We start from the raw sequence: 18,181 nt of genomic DNA on the forward strand, positions 1-18,181 counted from the left end.
TTAAAAGCTGGGTGTTAAAATGATTACAGTTTTGAGTCACCCACCTTTTTGTTACCATGCTTTTGGTTCACTAAACTTTAAGCCCCATTTCATAAAGGATCTAGGAAGAGAGCTCATCCAAGTACCAGGATCCCTGGCAGCATAAGGTTCCCCATAAATTTAGATTTAGAAACCCCAATTAAACGATCTTTGTGGGGAAAAAATCCCGACCCGATAATAGGAACATGAGGAGGCTGTCAGCTGTACGACAATGTCAGCAAACACACCCATTCTCTTAAAACAACAAATATGTTTATGCTATAATTGTATTTAACAGAAGAAGTTGAACTAAAGTGAGATTTCAGTCATCCCTTGTTTCGAGAGAAGCGCCCTTTCTCCGCAGAATTGCAAAATGGTGACGTTTGCGGCAGTCACGTGACTCGACGCTGCTAGTTCCCAGGGTTCCACGGGAGCCGTTTGCCCCACCCCATCCCTCCAACGCCGTCTTTTTCAATGTACAATTCCCGAAGAAAAGGGGCGAAAGACGCGAAATGGCCAAAAGAGACGCGTTTGTTCTCCAATATCCCTACGCCGTCTGCAATTGAAACGATCGCAGTCAGCCTGGAGTTTGTTCCGTGATCCGCCATATATTCATAAGCCTACATGCACTTGAATATCTGCCATTCGAATTCAAAATGAATATAGAGCTGAGACTGACAGCAGGCTCTACCTGCAAGAAGCAGGAAAACACCGAGGGCTGCTCGTAAATACCTTTTCCCCGCAGATCGAGGAAATCAAAACCACGGGCGACACAAGGAACTGGCGTCCGCCTGCCGGGAGCTTCGCGAATGCGAGGAGCGACACAGAATACGGCGACAGACGGGAAAGATAGCGGAGGGGCCTTTCGGGTTTTGACGAAATCCAGCGAACAGCAACCATCGCAGAAGAGGAGGACCATAAGAGGGGGCAAATCTATCTTAAATGCTTTCTTGGAGTAACAATTAACATCGGAGGCGTAGATACGACATCATATTTGTCAATGTAGAAAAGTATAGGCAGATCTAGCGACTGTCAAAATAATTCCCTGGAGGTAATTTTACTGTTGGTAATTATTTTCGTCCCCTTCTCTCGCTCGCTCTCTGCCCCCTCTCTCTCCAGTCTCTGTGGAGGAAGACGGTTCGGAAGGAAATGATCAGAAACATACGCCGATCCTACTGGAGCTGTTTATTTTAGTCAGCCAGCTGCCTACAAATAACCCCAGTGCGCCTTACGGGCGATCGAAAGCTTCTCTACGGCGATCGTCGGGTTTATGTCGTGGTTCCGCGATATCCGAGCGGGATCCTTTGCGATCCTTTTTTTAATGGCCATGTTAGCCGAACTGTAAAGCAGATACCAACCACAGATCAAGTACACACAGCTTGCTTTATCGTTGGTGCGCTTGAAGGATATGTAATAAAAAATATACGAGTAACCGAGCCCAAAAAGGCATCCCGGGTGTCGTCATCAGCACCGTCCTAGCACCCTCTCTTACCGACCGATTTGTTGGAAATAATGTGTAAATCACAGTAAAAAAACAGTGTATAAACAAAAATCGCCGTCAAGTATTTCGTAGGCCACCGTATTCAACAGTCGATATGTTTGAGAAATCGCCATCAAGGTGTTAATTCCGTGGACCAAGCGAAGACGAGGGATTGTTTATTTATTTATTCGTTGTTTATTTATTTTATTATTATTTTCCCCAAAATTTCCCCCTCCCCTGAACCAGTTTTTCTTTTGGGGAGGGGAAGATGGGTTGTTTGGGCAATAAGACCGAAGACCAGAGGAATGAGGAGAAGGCGCAGAGAGAAGCTAACAAAAAGATAGAAAAGCAGCTTCAGAAAGACAAGCAGATATACCGAGCTACGCACAGGTTATTACTCCTCGGTAAGTTTCTGAAAGGCACTCTGCCATATAAATGTTACCATCTTGGTTTTATATACCTATCTGGCAATGTTCAGACGCGCACTAATGCGGTATTTTATGTTTTTGTTGAGATATTTAGCCATGTCTGTCTTTTTATTCTAAAGCATGCTTTCATTATTTTCTTTATTGCTGCTTCTACTTATAGTTGCAAGATGGTGCGTGATTTCCACTATCTTCTAGTCGGTTATTTCTGACATGTATGCTTTTGGGCGAAAAAACAAAACGCAATTAGTATTCCAGGATGTTTCTTCGCTTAGGTGCGCCTGTTAACATGGCATTGGCAGTGTGTGATTCTAATATAATCCATATGCACGCAGACTGGTTATTGAATTATTCCCTTAATATCAACGGTTAATTTGGAAGACAGTGGCTTCCCAAGTTTTTATTTTTTTGTTTGTTTGCATTTTTTTTGGTTTTGTTTATACTGCTTCGAAATCATACCATAACATTAACTCAATTTTATTTAGGATTATGGTGTTAAATTACGTCTATTGGAGACGCATGGTCTATTTTTTTTTTTTTTTAAATAAACCTGTCGGTGTATTTTTATATATATATATATCTAAATATGTATGTGGTAGTTCATCTACTACGTATGCTATCCACAATTCTTAACTCGCATAGTAGAATAACCAGGAAGAGCTTCTTGTTAGTAGAGCTTACCTTGTTGCCTCGGTGCTTCTGCAGGCCTTTCCGTTCAGATCTTTAGACATTTCTGATGACATGCCAGTGGCGGGGTTTGCGCTGCGAGTTTATGTAGTGAAGGCCTGAACGCGACACCGCTGTCCTGCATCTGGATGTGAAGAATACTCCTACATTCTGGTTCAATAAATGGTAAAGAGGGGAAGGTATGGAAATAGCAGTACAAGCTTATAAAATGAATCGAGGCTACACTGAAGGCTGTCCTGGGCACCGTCTCCCCCCCCCTTTCCTCTTGATAAATCTTATTGTTGAGGCCGGTGCACAGAGATTTTGTTGATACAGGTGGATTGCTGGGGCAGCAGGTTGTTGTGTGCAGAGTGGGTTTCCAGGGGGGGCTGTGCAGTCATAAAGTGATCCGCTACAGTAAAGAATAGTGTGTAAATTTCATACTTTATTAATCGCTTTGGGAAGAAATGTTCGATGGGACACCACCTAGCCACTCTCCTACAAAGTGAAAGTACAACGAATATTGTTAGATATGATACAAAATCCCAATATTTTGAAATTTGTAACGCAGGTGAAGCATTATTGAATGGCTATATTTTGATGTTGAAGCTTAGTTTAATATTTTGACTCTTGCTCCACTCCCGTATATATTAATACACATACGTATTAATTATACTCACACCCAGTACCAACAGAAATTCAGTTAAGCAGTCTGTTCATCTGTCTGTTCTGATGGGAAGTTTGGGTATTATCACTGCAACATTGCTGTTCAGCCAGTTTGGCTCTTTGCTAAGATGACTAATACTTAGTTCAACTGGCTCGCTTTGTTAAGTGGTCAATGATTCAGGTACACCTTATCGAATCCATTGTATCCAAGAAACAAGGTGAGGCCTAAAGCTTTTTGAGACCTTTCTGTTTTTTATGCAAAAATTGATAAAGCTAAGACAGTAGTAGATAGGAGTAGAAGAAAAGCAGCAGATACTGCATATAAACATTCAGACAGTTGCCAATATGCATTAGTTTCGACAGCCAGTTCTTGGTTTCCACAGCTCAAGAGACTAAGTAAATAAAATCCAATTGGCCTCTTTTTTTTTTAAAGAAACAGTAACACATTGTGTCAACAGGCCAAATATAAACTTTTCCCATTAAGGCAATTTTCTGTTTATTGATTGAAAGTAGCATTTTTAAAGATCTCATAGTGGGTTATAGTTTTTGGGTGACCTAATTTATTTTTATATCAAATAATAAAAATATCAAACGTGTCTTGGTAGTGTTGTTACATTTTATAGTGTTTAAACATTTATTATTATTCAAATGGAAACAAAAATGCATCTACGTCTGTTACCTTCCCAGAACCGAATCTATGTCCCATCATTTCCTTTTGGTATTAGTGATTGTCATTGCTTAGAAGTTTATTCTATAGGTCTGTACGAAAAGGCCGGCGGTGTAACATATTCATGAATTTTGTTTGGTTGTTGTTTGCTCGGCAATTAGTTGGATTGTTTTGGCATATTTGTCAATTAAAACCCAGTTAAATGTGATGTCTATTAAAAACCATAACGCCCCATTTTCCTGGCTGTCTATATAAATAATAAGTTCTCTCTTCATGTGTTGCCTTGCATTTGACTCGGCATTCGGAACTTTTCTGCAGTTATCAGTCAAAGTTGTTGCTTCCCTGTTTTGTACCAGTGATTTATGGGGAAAGAGGATTAGAGATCAAATAGTTAGTGGGTATAATATTTTTGTTAAAACTGATACCGTGTTATCTACCGAGGTTAAGTAAAAAACACGGTAGTCATGCTAGTCAGAATTACATACTAGGTTAACTGTTTTATTAATACTGCTTTTCTAGAGTGCTGTTGGAAGGGCTATCTAGATATGGCAGAATAGTTCTATGTATTTTTTATTAACTTTTTTCTTTATAATTTTTTTGTTTGTTTTATTAGTAGTTCACGTTTAATACCTCCTGTAAAGCCACTGAAAGAATGTTTCACAATGGGGGATTTTTCCCATTTCGCTGAAAAGGGGGTGATATTTCTGTCCGAGTTAAAGTGTAGCTTTAGGAATGGAGATTTTATTTATTCTCACTGGAATCAATGTGATTGTAAATGATGTCCCCCCCCCCCCCCCCCTTCTCGTGCCTTTAGGAGCTGGAGAGTCTGGGAAGAGCACCATAGTGAAGCAGATGCGGATACTGCATGTGAACGGCTTCAATGCAGAGTAAGCTTTATTACCCCTGATATGGCAGGAGTCGTATGGTCAGACTAATCTCTGCTGCACTTCAGGTGACTGAAACCCGTGCAGTTGGCAGGATTGTGTAAAAGCCATATTTACCTTCAGAAGTGAATAGTGGCATCACGTTAAAGTTTTTATGCATTATTTTTTGTATATAAAATGTACCAGAATTTCAACCAGAATGTTCTGTAAGATTTATTTTTATTGGCAAAGATCCTATATTCTGTAGATTTAAAAAAAAAAAAAAAAAAACATTGTTTGAACAGGCGATTATTTATAAATTGTTATAAAATAGAATAAAAAATCTTACATTTGTTCTCAGCATAATTGTCTCCTTAAGCTGATGTTGAATCGGTCTTGGGGAGGGTCCTTGGGGCCCTGTAGCTGTGTGGGGGGCAGATGTGTGCCTGTCACTGTCCTCTGTGATGTCCCCTTACTAGCCTCAATTCAGTGCTTGTCTAACCCTCCCAAAAATGATTCTGTTATCAGCTTAACGTGCAGTTTCACCTCAAGCAGAAACGCATATTTGGCGATTATTATTGGTTTTTAAGACACTTTGCTTAAATTTCCAACCAGCGTGTTTATGAACCAGCTGACAAAACTTAACATTAACATCATTAATCTTTCCATTCAAGAGCTCCTAAAACGATCTGGCCTCCTAAATCTAAATAATCTGTCATTAGGTATCAGTCCTGGAAAAATTCAATGCTCAGCAGGTACCTTAACCCAGTGGAAATCCATCACAAGACACAAATCTATGTTTTCTATGAAGCAGTTCATGTTTGATTTGCTTATCCTGTGTTAGCAGTTACTTATGGTCAGTGTGATTATGATAAAGTTTTCTTTATATCAGTTATATCTGTTTTTCTTTGTAGAGAGAAGAAGCAGAAAATTCAAGATATAAAAAACAACATAAAAGAAGCTATAGAGGTAAGCTGGTATATGCTGTTTGACCTTTGTGCGGAAAGATAACATGTATCATAGGTTGATAATGACACCTCGGTTTAACAATGGCAGCTGGCATTTGGAATCGTATAAACCGTGACATTGTGCTCTCTCTCTCCCCCCCCAGACTATTGTGGCAGCCATGCACACACTGGTACCACCAGTTCAACTCGCCTGTCCAGAGAACCAGTTCCGAATCCAATATATTCTCAACATAGCCTGTCAAAAGGACTTTGAATTTCCACCGGTAAGTATGAGGCCTGCACGTTGGCGGTGACAGGTGCTGGCTCCTGAAGTTCCTGGAACCAAAGTTTGAGATCATGCCTGAACCACTCATTACTTAAAAATCTCGCCAGGTTCTCTGGAGGAGGATGGGCTCTGACTTGTTTCTGCTGTGATTTTATCGCCCGGAATGTTTGATAGAGATGTTTGGCTGGTCAAGGGAGTGATGCTTAATTGAAGGCTGCTGGGATCAGAAGTACTACTGTATAAAGAGTCTACTTCATACAGTTGCTCAGCCAGATGAGTGGAAGGGGGAGTGGTAGAGGCGGGTGCTGTAATGGTCAAAAATGGGCACTTGTTAGGTGGGAGGTCCATACTTTGGAGGGAGGTTGGTGGTTGCTGAAGTTCAGGCTTCTGCAAGCTGAAGTCAGGCCTCAACTTCAGGTTTTGTCATGATTGTCCTCTTTGTTCCCATTTCCATGTCCCAATGACATCGGCCTTTAAGTGAATATTGGAATATATTTGTATTATTAGGTATGCATAAGGAATTCATATTTTATGTTAATGAAATATGCACCTTTGTGTTGTCCAGGTGTGTTAGGTTAATATGCATTAGCACAGTTTTCCAATGTTTTTCTAAAGCTCTATAGCTAAAGTGTATGGTTTCTTTCCGCAAACTGCCTCGATATGATTCTCTCTGTGTGACTCTCACAGACCTCTCTGTAGTAAGCAGAAATCGACGAAGCTTGCATACTTAAATGCATTCTTGTAAGTTCATATAAAGTCTTGAACTGTAATATATAGTCTTGTACATTTCCTTAGCAAGAGCTTGAAGATCCCCCCCCCCCCCCCATCGATGAACTGCTCACAGGATCAGCCTCCGTGTTACGAAAGTAACTGGCATGATGTGGTTCCTAAGAGGACTGGAAATTGCGGGCATTCAGATACAGAAGCCTCCCCACTGGCTTCTGTACACTGCTGGTTGTAGCCCCCCAGCAGTAAAAATTGTATGTTGGTCACGTGTTTTTTTTTTTTTTTAGCATTGTAATGTCCTGTTCAAAAAGCTGAAATTTCTAACCCTGTTTCAGCTCCCCGATATCATGTAGCACAAGTTTTCTGCAGGGTTATATGATTAAAGGAGTGAAATATAAGCATAGGCAAAAAATGACAGTAGTTGGAAGATTGCCGTTTGAGACCAGAGCTTGTGTGAGCTGTGGGACAGCAATTAGCTGGTATACTACTCTGGGGACGTCTAACTGAATGAACCTAAGAGGTGTGTCTGTCTGTCTGTCATTTCAGCACATTGCTTGTTAGCAGTGATTTTGGTTAATACGCCAAAAAGGTCCCAGTGGGCTGAGCTTGTGTCTTACTGTAGCGCAGTGAGTCCCACTGCCCCAGAGTCTCATCCACTCTGCCACATGAGTGGTGCTACCAGACTAAGGCAGGAGAAAAGTTCTTGCTGGAGTGAGGGGGAGATGAATCCACGCGGCGTGCTTAGGCTTGTGGAACGTCATTGGTAACGGATCCTGGACTTTGGATTTTTGGCACCAGTCCTGTTTCCTGATGGTTTCCTGATTGTCCTGTTTTGGGTGATGTTGTGTATGACTACTGCATGACTTCTAGCTCTTCTGACACAATTCTGATTATGTCATGAATGGGGATATATGCGCACGCACTCTCTGTCACACGCACACAGTCCATCCATTTATTTTATGACCATGTTTAACCCTGATAGTGATCCAGTTCATTTGGTGAAACAACTGGAATCATTTTATTTCAGAAATGTATTTTGTTGTTGTGTTGTGCTTGTAATCCATCCATCCATCCATTTTCCAAACCGCTTATCCTACTGGGTCGCGGGGGGTCCGGAGCCTATACTGGAAGCAATGGGCACGAGGCAGGGAACAACCCAGGATGAGGGGCCAGCCCATTGCAGGGCACACTCACACACCATTCACTCTCACATGCACACCTACGGGCAATTTAGCAACTCCAATTAGCCTCAGCATGTTTTTGGACTGTGGGGGGAAACCGGAGTACCCGGAGGAAACCCCACGACGACATGGGGAGAACATGCAAACTCCGCACACATGTGACCCAGGCGGAGACTCGAACCCGGGTCCCAGAGGTGTGAGGCAACAGTGCTAACCACTGCACCACCATGCCGCCCCTATGAGTAATAATTATTATTATTTATTATTTTTATTCCGTGACATAGCGGGGGCGCGATAACTGAACGGCGACATAGCGGGGATCACTGTGTTACTCTTTATAAGCCTTGTACAGAAATGAACTCTGGTAGCGAAGGGATAACCTTTCTTATGGTATATAAAATTTCACATAAAATTCTTATGGCATATAAAAAAAATTACAGCATATGGAAATTTGTGTATATGGTTTGTGTTGTACAGGTGTAAAAACGTAAATACAACTGATTAATATGTAATGGTGGAGGTATGACGCTTCACTGTTCATTGCTCACATAAAACTGCCAACATATGATGGGTGGCCCAGTAGCTACACCTAGTGGCGAGTCATCAGCAGTGCAGCTAGACATATTCTTTATTCAACTTGGTTATTGCGTACCACTAGTTCATTTGCTAAGTGTTGACTTGCTTCGTTGGGTGTCTGCTCAGAACAGGCAAGTTGGCCAGAATAAACCAATAGAGAGCAGAATTTGACATTTCATTCCCCTATTTTTCCTGAATGGTATTTGTGAAGTACAGTACCATCCATGTCTGTGTGAATTTGCTCTCCCTGTTCCCTCTTGTCTCTCTGGTGCTCCACATAAATTTTATAAATTGGGGTGCGAATTTTCTAGAGAAGGCAGGAAGATTAAAGGGTTCAGTAAAATAGATTGTCGCTACTTAACACAAGGTAAGATAAGTAAATACCCGTCACTAAAGTCAAAACTGTGATTAATTCTTATCTTTGACATTCTGAAGTTCAACACTTAAGTTTTGTCTCTCGGACTGTGTTGCACTGTACAGTACCATTCAAGTATTTACTGAATTTTCTGGGCACCAGCCTAACCATAATTTATTATTATGATTATTAATTTTTTTTGTTCTCTTCATTCCATTTTGTTTTGAGCTGAAGGCGTACGCACAGTTAAATGATCTGTGAGCAATGCCTTACAGCCTTGTCCAGCACTCCTCTCATTATTTCCTCAGGGAAAACACACCTGTTCGACTAAGAAGCTAAACTGGTGCTGTATTGAGGAGTCAGTGGCTGAGTCAGTGATTGAGAAGTTAATGACTGCATTGCAGTGCGACATTCGTATATAAGCGTTCCGTTATGTGACGCTAGCCCGTCCGAGACTTGGTGCAGCTTCCCAGCACTTTTATACAGAACATAATGTTTTAAACTTGAATCACATGATCTTGTTAGTGCTTTGCATTGCTTCCTTTTCGACTGGTATGGTTTTTAAATTTGTGAATTAGTGGTCCATCAATGTCTATGTAACGCGTATTTGTAATGTTCAGTCACTGCACTTCATCCCAACATTTGGCTGTACTGGTGCCTGATCTGCCACAGTGTGACCAGATGCCATCCTTGACTGATAGCATGATGTTTCCTGCTGAAAAACCACAGAAGTATTTTCAAGGCTGAAGGGAATTCTAACAGAGTCTGCAGGCTGTTATCTTTGTCTCTCCCTAAAGGAGTTCTACGAACACGCCAAATCGCTCTGGCAGGATGAGGGGGTCAGGGCATGCTTCGAGAGGTCCAACGAGTATCAGCTCATTGACTGCGCACAGTAGTAAGTACATGTGGATATAGTGACTGCATGTGTGCATGGTGTGATCAAGGCACGCAGATGTTCATGTAGACACCACAGAAAGCCGACGTGGGGCCATTTGTAATCCCCCACCACCCCGGTTGGGAGTTTGAAAATACTGTGTTATGTCTTTTTCTTATATTCTTGAAGTCCTCAGTGTACCGGCGAAGAGCAGTAAGGAATGTTCCTCTTGCTGTACTGTGTTTATTCCATTTTGGTTTGTGTTTACAATTTGTTTGCTCATTGTCAAGGTCCTCTGTCCTCCCTTCCCCCCCTCCTGTCTTCCCTCCCCCTGCCTTGCCCCTACACCAATCACGCAAGATTTGTGGCCATCGGTCTATTTATAGGGGCCTCTGGCTCTGTCACTATAGCAACCAAGCTGGAGCCCAGGGAGCTATTTTTGAAGTTGTTCTGTAATGTCAGACGGTGCTCCCCCTCTCTAAAACCAGCCTTTATTCCCATCTCTCTAAATTTGCATATGTAAAACAAAAAAAAGTTTATATTAATAGGTACAGTTAAGACTATATAAATATCCATGGATTCATAGAAAATATTTAAATTGGCTGTTGTGTAAATAGCTATATATACATTGTTTGTATTTAAAATTTATCTGTGTGTCTCATAGAAAGTGAGAACATCAACACAAACGTCCAAATGTACCATCTCCTGCTCCTTTCTCACGTGGGGGACTTTTTCAGTCAGTAAAAACTACAAATCCCTTGTAACAGATCGTTTATGTAGTCCTACAGAGATGACGGCTTGGATTGCTATCTGTCACAGTTTACTGTGGTAAATGTTGTTACTCTTGGTCCTGGCACCTGTTTGAGCTTTGGTGGGTAAAGAAGCAAGTATTGTACTCATCTAAGGACACTTGGGAAAGATATTCAGCCCGACAGGATATCGGTATCTTGAGATTAAGCAGGATCTGCAAGGAGCTTCTCAACTTTACAGTCTTTACATTGCCAAAGTTATTTTGAGAGATTTATTTGTAGAATGGGAAAGACTTATATTCTGCTATTCTGGGCTGTTTTGACTTGTTCTGGCCCAGCCAAAGAGTGAGTAATTTGTTATAAAGAGAAGGGTATGATTCTTATTATCTAGCTGAAAGTATGCCACGCTCAAAGTGTAGCTTTTGTTTTAGTCTAGAAAATTAGCAACTGCCTCATTTAATTCCTTTCACGACTAGAAAAGTTTTAAAACTTTAGAGGCAGAGATGTGTAAAGAGCTGCTTCCTTAGACTTTATCGTGTTGGTTAAAGCTGTGAGCTGGCAATCGATAAAAGACTTCATTGATGTTTTGCATTTGTACCGTCCAGTTCAGTGGCGCTGGCCCTGTGGAATGTCGGCTTCTCCTACCAGTTAATTGCTTTGATGGGACTTTGAAAAGCGCTAATCAGTCTGCGGCAAACACTGTAGCCTCCTGCTATTAGCCACTCTACCGCAATTCTTGTAGGTCGGACAAGGTAGATGGGTCTTCTATAAGATGCCTCCTTCATGCCAGTGTGACAGCTTAGGTTGTTGTCCGAGCTAAATGATAACTGGCTATTTCCTTAGTTGGGAAAAACCCCTACTGGTTGTCAGGAGCAGTACAAATTAGTTGGGGTATACCTGCCCCTATTTTGTTTTTTTTATAGTATCACTAGTAAGTAAGTAGTAAGAATTTTTTTGGTTATATCAGTATTGTAACCTAGAAGGCAACAAAGAACTTATTTCTTAACGATTTGTTGCTGTTGAACTATCCACCCATTTGTCCACCCATCTTCCGATCTCTTAATACATGGTGGCAGAGAGTGGCTGCAGAAGCTGTTCCTAGGGAACACGGGGGCACAAGGCTGAGGTGCACGCTGCAATATGCGTAATTTAGAGATGTTGGTTCAACTGCATGCATGTATTTGGGCTGTATTCAGTGGAAACCAATGCAACAGGGAGAACATGCACATGCGTGCACACAGTAGTCTGGGGGATTCACAGCCCTATCCATGGAGGTATGAGGAAGTAGGGCCATTTCATTGTTTTTGGATACTATGGATAAAAGCCAGCAACATTAAATGAAGAAAATGCATAATCAACTAAATGTAGTTGAACTAACTAAAGTAAAAACAGGCTAACTTTAGCTGCCAGGCTAACATTGCATTTTGTTCCTTTCTTTGTTCCAGCTTTTTAGACAAGATTGACATTGTAAAGCAGAGCGACTATACTCCCACAGATCAGGTGAAGTTCTGTTCTTCATCTTTGACTTCGACTGTGGAAGCTGGGCAATAGCTCAGGGCTGTAACAATAAACACTTTAAAAAAATGATAGATAATACGGTACAAATTTTAATTGCATAAGTTTTTGTGAAAAAGATGTATGTCTGTTTTAAATGGTGTCCTGTGTTAAACATTATTGGATCCAGCCAGTATGGCAGAAGTGCGAAGATCTTATGTTAACCGCCATTATCCCCCAGACGGAAGAATCTCAGGATAATGTGACTGGTTTGTTTCAGGACCTGCTGCGATGTCGAGTGCTTACCTCTGGGATTTTCGAGACGAGGTTCCAGGTGGACAAGGTTAATTTCCAGTAAGTTGAACAGGGAGCCGGTTCGGTGCCTGCCGTTCTTTTATAATGGTGCTGGCTGATTCTGTTCCTCTCTGCCTATTTTTCCCTACAGTATGTTTGATGTGGGGGGACAGAGAGATGAACGACGCAAGTGGATCCAGTGTTTCAATGGTAGAATCTATTGTCTAATACCCTTTATAAGCAAGTTCACAATAGAAATGTTGGCAGCCATATTTGCCTGGTAACGGGTGGATGTCTTGGTGCACAGTGAGCTGTAGGAGATGCCTTCAGTTTGTTATAGTCTACCTGTGTCCATTTATGGATGTTCTGGTCCAGACTTCACCAGCGATTCAGGGACTTTCCTGGAATCCTACGGCAGTATGCTTGTCCCAGGAATGCAGTGGGATTCCTCACTTCTTCTGTCTTTGTATGGCTCTCTCCTTTTAGATGTGACGGCCATTATTTTTGTTGTGGCCAGCAGTAGCTACAACATGGTTATCCGGGAGGACAATCAGACCAACCGCTTACAGGAGGCTCTCAACCTGTTCAAGAATATCTGGAACAACAGGTAGCCCAGAAACGTCGAGGCACACCCAGAAATGCACGCCCACAAATGCTCACTCGCAGAGAGATGCAGAATTACCTGCAGTAGCATGCCGGGCTGTGCAGACACGCACAACGCAGGCACAAAAGTACATTCAAGCGCACACATCAACCCTTTATTCCCGACATTAAAGGTTTGTCTTTATTCATTTTTTCTAGGTGGCTACGGACCATTTCTGTCATACTGTTCCTCAACAAACAGGACCTGCTGGCTGAGAAGGTTTTGGCTGGGAAATCCAAAATCGACGAATACTTCCCAGAATTTGCGCGCTACACCATACCTGATGATGGTGACGGTCCCGTCTGATTTATTTAGTAACACAAACAAACAATATCTGACACACAGCAGAATTTCTTCATCTGTTTTATGATGGCTACACATTTTATAAATCACACTTGGAGACAACCTTCAGATGTCGGTCAGGCCTCATATGTCGGAAATAGAAGTGTTTTATTATCCTGTTCTGTTTTGGGAGCTTCCCGTAGTCAAATTATGGCAACTTACGGTGTAACGAGATCTTGCGATATTACAGCATGATGAGATTTCTCGTCGGAGTGAAAATCGGTCTCGCGAAGGCGCTTCAAATCAGGTCCTGTAAGCATGACGGTGTCAGAAGAAATTACCATAGTAGATGCCCCAGACACTTTCAGATCTTTCGTGTGGCAGCATTTTGGGTACCCAGCGGAAAATATAAATGGCGAAAGGGTGACAGACAAAAACACAAACCATCTGTAAGCATTTTAGGAAAATAATGCCGTACACAGTGGCTAATGCTACTACTATGCAAAGCCATTCACAGCACCATCATAGCTCTGTACTTAAATCCACTGCATCGGTGAAGAAAACACAAAAAAATGTTTTATGTTTGTTATTTATATTTTATTTATATTTTATTTTATGTTCAATTGAGAAGTCAAATAGAAGAGAAGCCTGTCATTTGAGTTTGTGGCGAAATATTTTATGGTGCTAGATATTTGTTCAGTTCTTTACTGCATATGATGGTGGTGATTATTTAACACATTTCACCGTACATCTGCATTATTTTGCATTTGTCTTTCAAATTAATTAAATAAAAGGCTGCTTTCCAGTAATGTATTTTGTCTTTGAAGTAATATATTTTCTTAAAATATTGTTAAAATATCGTCTCGTTCTCGTGAACCCAATATCCTGTCTCGTCTCATGAGTATATCGTTACGCCCCTATTGAGAGGTAATTGTATTGGTGGCTGGTTTTGAGGCGTGTTGCTTATGCACCTGGCAGCATGTAACGTGTGTGTTTGTCCCTGTTTCCCACAAAGCGACGCCGGAACCCGGAGAAGACCCACAGGTCACCAGAGCAAAGTACTTCATTCGAGATGAGTTTCTGGTAAGTTCCTCGGAGGCTCTGTGGAGTGTGCAGAGTGGCGCCGAATCACTCGCTAGATGTCGGCTTGAGACGAATACGACGGTAACGGACCCGCTGCTGCTGTCTTTCAGAGGGTCAGCACGGCCAGCGGTGACGGGAGACATTACTGCTACCCGCACTTCACCTGCGCCGTGGACACGGAGAACATCCGCCGCGTCTTCAACGACTGCCGGGACATCATCCAGCGGATGCACCTGCGGCAGTACGAGCTCTTGTGATGGACAGAGGGGGACAGACACCAGAACCCCGCCCCTAGACTGACTCCGCCCTTCCGCCAAACCCCCGCCCCCTATCCCCTGCTGTCCACACTGGTTTTGTGTTTCTGTGAAGACATCTCTCTCCGTTTAAGGAAGAATCATGCCACGCAGGACTGACGACCCTCCGGGGGCAGTGTTGACCACAGGAAGAGGAGAGGCTGTTGAATCTCCTTGCACTTTAGTTCTGCGCTCGGAATAGTCCTCCATCTGACACAGATGAGCAGTGTGCCCACGCTCTCCATCCCAGCCCTCATGCGCTCGCCGCCTTTGCCGCCTCTATCTTCCTTTTTGCCTTCATTCCACACAGACGACGCCAACTCCCCATTTTGTCCCCCTTGTCACTCAGTGACTGGCATCCCCCGCGTTAGCTCCTAGCGCGCGTTGGGCACACTCGATCTGTAAGGCCACGGTCCCAGGGGAGCCCGGTGACTGCAGCTCCTGCAGACCTTCCAGAGGAGCCAGGCCAACGTGCCGCTTCGGTTACGGATGCCCAAGGCCGGTCTGCTGCCCGACGCAAGGAAGGAGGACATCAAACCAATAAAAGAAGCAGTAGATTGTAAAGCACAGTTTGCCTCAGGATGGCCGTGTGGGTGTGGAAGTGCATGTCGTACGAACACGTGACCTCTCATTGACCTTTCCAAGAGTTGCCATCTTTAATTTGCCGTATAATGCAGAGTGGGCCGAAAGCGGGTGCAAAATATCACGTGGAGAACACTCGTGTGTGTGTGTGTGTGTGTGTGTGTGTGTGTGTGTGTGTGTGTGTGTGTGTGTGTGTGTGTGTGTGTGTGTGTGTGTGTGTGTGTGTGTGTGTGTGTGTGTGTGTGTGTGTGTGTGTGTGTGTGTGTGTGTTCGTTCACAGGTGTGCATACAGACGCACACACATGGAAGCCGTGACACCGATGGACTCTCTTCATCTCCCCAGTTGTGTGCTCGTATTGAATGTCTGTGTGACGCTGTTGTGTTCTTCATCCATCATTCCTGGCCCTTGGCCCTTGTATTTTTATGTTTTGAGGGAAGCTTCATTAACAAATAAAGGTAATAATGAAATACAGAAGAGGAGAGCCACAAAAGGACTTTAAAACTTTATATATAGAAACCCATTGCCAATCACCGCCCTTCTCCTGTTGACCTAGCCAGGCTTTATTATTATTATTATTATTATATATATATATATATATATTTTTTTTTTTACTGCTGGACTACTGCTCTTGTACAGACTAAAATGTATTATTTTGTACAACTTTATTGAAACAAAAAAAATACTTGTAGAAGATCCCTGTGCCTTGATCACAATTGTATGTATATAATGAGCTAAGATGTAAGGAATGTTTCACTGCGCTGTACAGCCTGCCCCCCGCCCCGCCACTATGTTCTCCCCCTGTTCAGAGGGAGGTGGTGATGTGTATTTTGTGGGGCAGGATGGATGGGGGGTGCTGTTCATAGTTTCCAAAAAAAAAAAAAAAATCCCCATTTTTTTTTTGCTTTTTTGGTTTATATATATATTTATATATGTATATATATATCGTGTGTGTGTGTGAGTGAGAGAGAGTGAGGATGTGTGTTTGTCTGCAGGGTTCATGCAGGTCCTCAAAGTCTTTGGAAGTCTTTGAAATATGGGACAATGAAATAGGGGCCGCCCACCTGGGGCCCTGAGGAGGGCCACACTATGTCATCCGGAGGGTCCTGTTACACCTTACTGTCCATCTTCTGTTTACCAGAGTTTATAGTGCTGGTCACACATGTCGTATTGACGCCGGCCGAAAGGTCGCCACGAGTCCGTCATGGCGATGCTGGCTGTCTTATCTCCTGTTCCACATGTAGGTGCTGGCGTGCATGATGGAGCTGGGGGGGGAGTTGCAGCCCCCTGGCGTAACATGAACAGCCCACTGTCATAGTTGGGTAACATTATGTTTTTCCAGCTTCTGTTGTTAGACGCCCAAAGTCAGTGTTAATGAATTAAGATCTCCGTCATCAGAACACCAGACCATTAGACCACGGAAGCAGGATGAGGCCGTGAAGTCTGACCTACACAGGTAGCATAACCAACACGGCGTGAATTTCACTTGGTACAGGCTCATGTGGATCCTCGGCTGATACTGTGCGAAGCTGGCAGCACTTAATGTTTTCTTCTGTTTCATGCTGGCTTAATGAAGGTAACTGCTCTAATGGACACCTTAGTGATGATGCGGACCTCATTACTGTGCTGCTCAAACCACCCTTTGATAAAATACACCCTGTGGTTGGAATGTTGTTATTTTTGGGAACCATCCTCCAACCAAGAAATGAAAATGCTTAGTGGCATGTAGTTACTATGATTACATGCAGCCTTAACACAACTGTTGGTTCAGTATCGTTCAGTCACAGTACCAAACTCTAGGACTTCTTTCAGCCCCTTTTTGGGTTGATACTGGACGCCCCCAGCTCCTGCTCTATACTCTGCACAGTTAATCCACTGTTGTTTGCGTTGCAGTTTTGGAGTTTCCGTTTTATAATAATTGTAATGTTTCTGTCGGTCTGGTCCGTTGTCACTTGGAGACGCTTGGTTTCTCGTGACACCTTGCACCAACAGCTGCAGTTCTTTTAACTCGGAGCTAATAATGTCATCTTTCTTAGCCATTCTGCATGCATGTACAGGCCAACTGGATTACTGAGAAGAAATGTGATTATTGTGACTTCATACTATACCGTGAATATCTTAGATTACATGGGCTGTTTCTTGTCTGTTACCCAAATAGTACTTTTCCAGTTTATTTTTATTTTCTTTAAAAAAAAAAAAAAAAAAAAAGCTTGGTTTTTAAATGACAGAACATTCGCCGTACGACGTATTTGCCATAATTGAAATGATTCCATGGTGAAGCCATTTGGACAGAGGTTGGGGTGGTTTAAGTATTGATGACACAAGCTCTTGAAAATGTCCTGGAAAGTGCTTGAATTTCATGTACCAAAGTCTGTATGAACCCTGTATGTTTGTATATATGTTTACTTGCGGATGTATGTTTTAATCCATTTACATTGTATATATATAATGTACATGGTTTAAAAGGTGTCTATATGTATAGATATAGAGTGATAACTTAAATCCTTTCAGTAAGCACAGCTTGTTGAATTGTTTTTCCCCACCTGCTAACAGATCATGGCGGCTGGGGATTGATCCTCAGCATCTGATTAATTTTTAACCTTAATTCCAGAACATTGCTTGTTTTTACACCATTTTTGCTGATGAAAAAGAAAAATGGAAAGTACTGTTTGGGTTGTTCTTAGCCTTGCATGACAGGGGTAACTTGTAACTGCTGTGTCCATCTGAAGCGCCACGTGTTGAGAGAGCTGCTGATCCAACGTTCTTCAGATCCATAACCCGTTTCTTCTACCTGCTGCAAGCCAGGAGAAAACCAAGGGAATTCCATTGCTTGAAGATTAAGATCATTTAAGAATGGTAGTTTGCCGACTCTCCACAGGTTCTCCCATTGGCCATTTTATGTGATGTGCTGCCATCCCATCATTAGACACGATCCAGGCTCCCCGTTTTGTTTGGCTCAGGGATCTTCAGATGGACCCTTAGCTATGATGAACCCAGAATACACAGAAACACCTCAACTGTTTCAGTTCACTG

General features: G+C 42.5%; 1 protein-coding gene across 1 annotated transcript; it reads left to right on the forward strand.

Moving 5' to 3' along the window:
- Positions 1 to 451: 451 nt before the first annotated feature.
- LOC125745153 (guanine nucleotide-binding protein G(s) subunit alpha-like) lies at positions 452 to 17,662 on the forward strand. Its single transcript, XM_049017697.1, has 12 exons — positions 452 to 1,902; positions 4,737 to 4,809; positions 5,700 to 5,754; positions 5,897 to 6,016; positions 9,654 to 9,751; positions 11,925 to 11,979; positions 12,254 to 12,327; positions 12,419 to 12,477; positions 12,754 to 12,874; positions 13,069 to 13,199; positions 14,208 to 14,275; positions 14,386 to 17,662. The coding sequence occupies exons 1-12, from the start codon at positions 1,767 to 1,769 to the stop codon at positions 14,530 to 14,532; spliced, it is 1,137 nt and encodes a 378-aa protein (XP_048873654.1). The 5' UTR covers positions 452 to 1,766; the 3' UTR covers positions 14,533 to 17,662.
- Positions 17,663 to 18,181: the final 519 nt, after the last annotated feature.

This window comes from Brienomyrus brachyistius, chromosome 6 (assembly GCF_023856365.1).
Source record: "Brienomyrus brachyistius isolate T26 chromosome 6, BBRACH_0.4, whole genome shotgun sequence".
Taxonomy (NCBI): Eukaryota; Metazoa; Chordata; class Actinopteri; order Osteoglossiformes; family Mormyridae; genus Brienomyrus; species Brienomyrus brachyistius.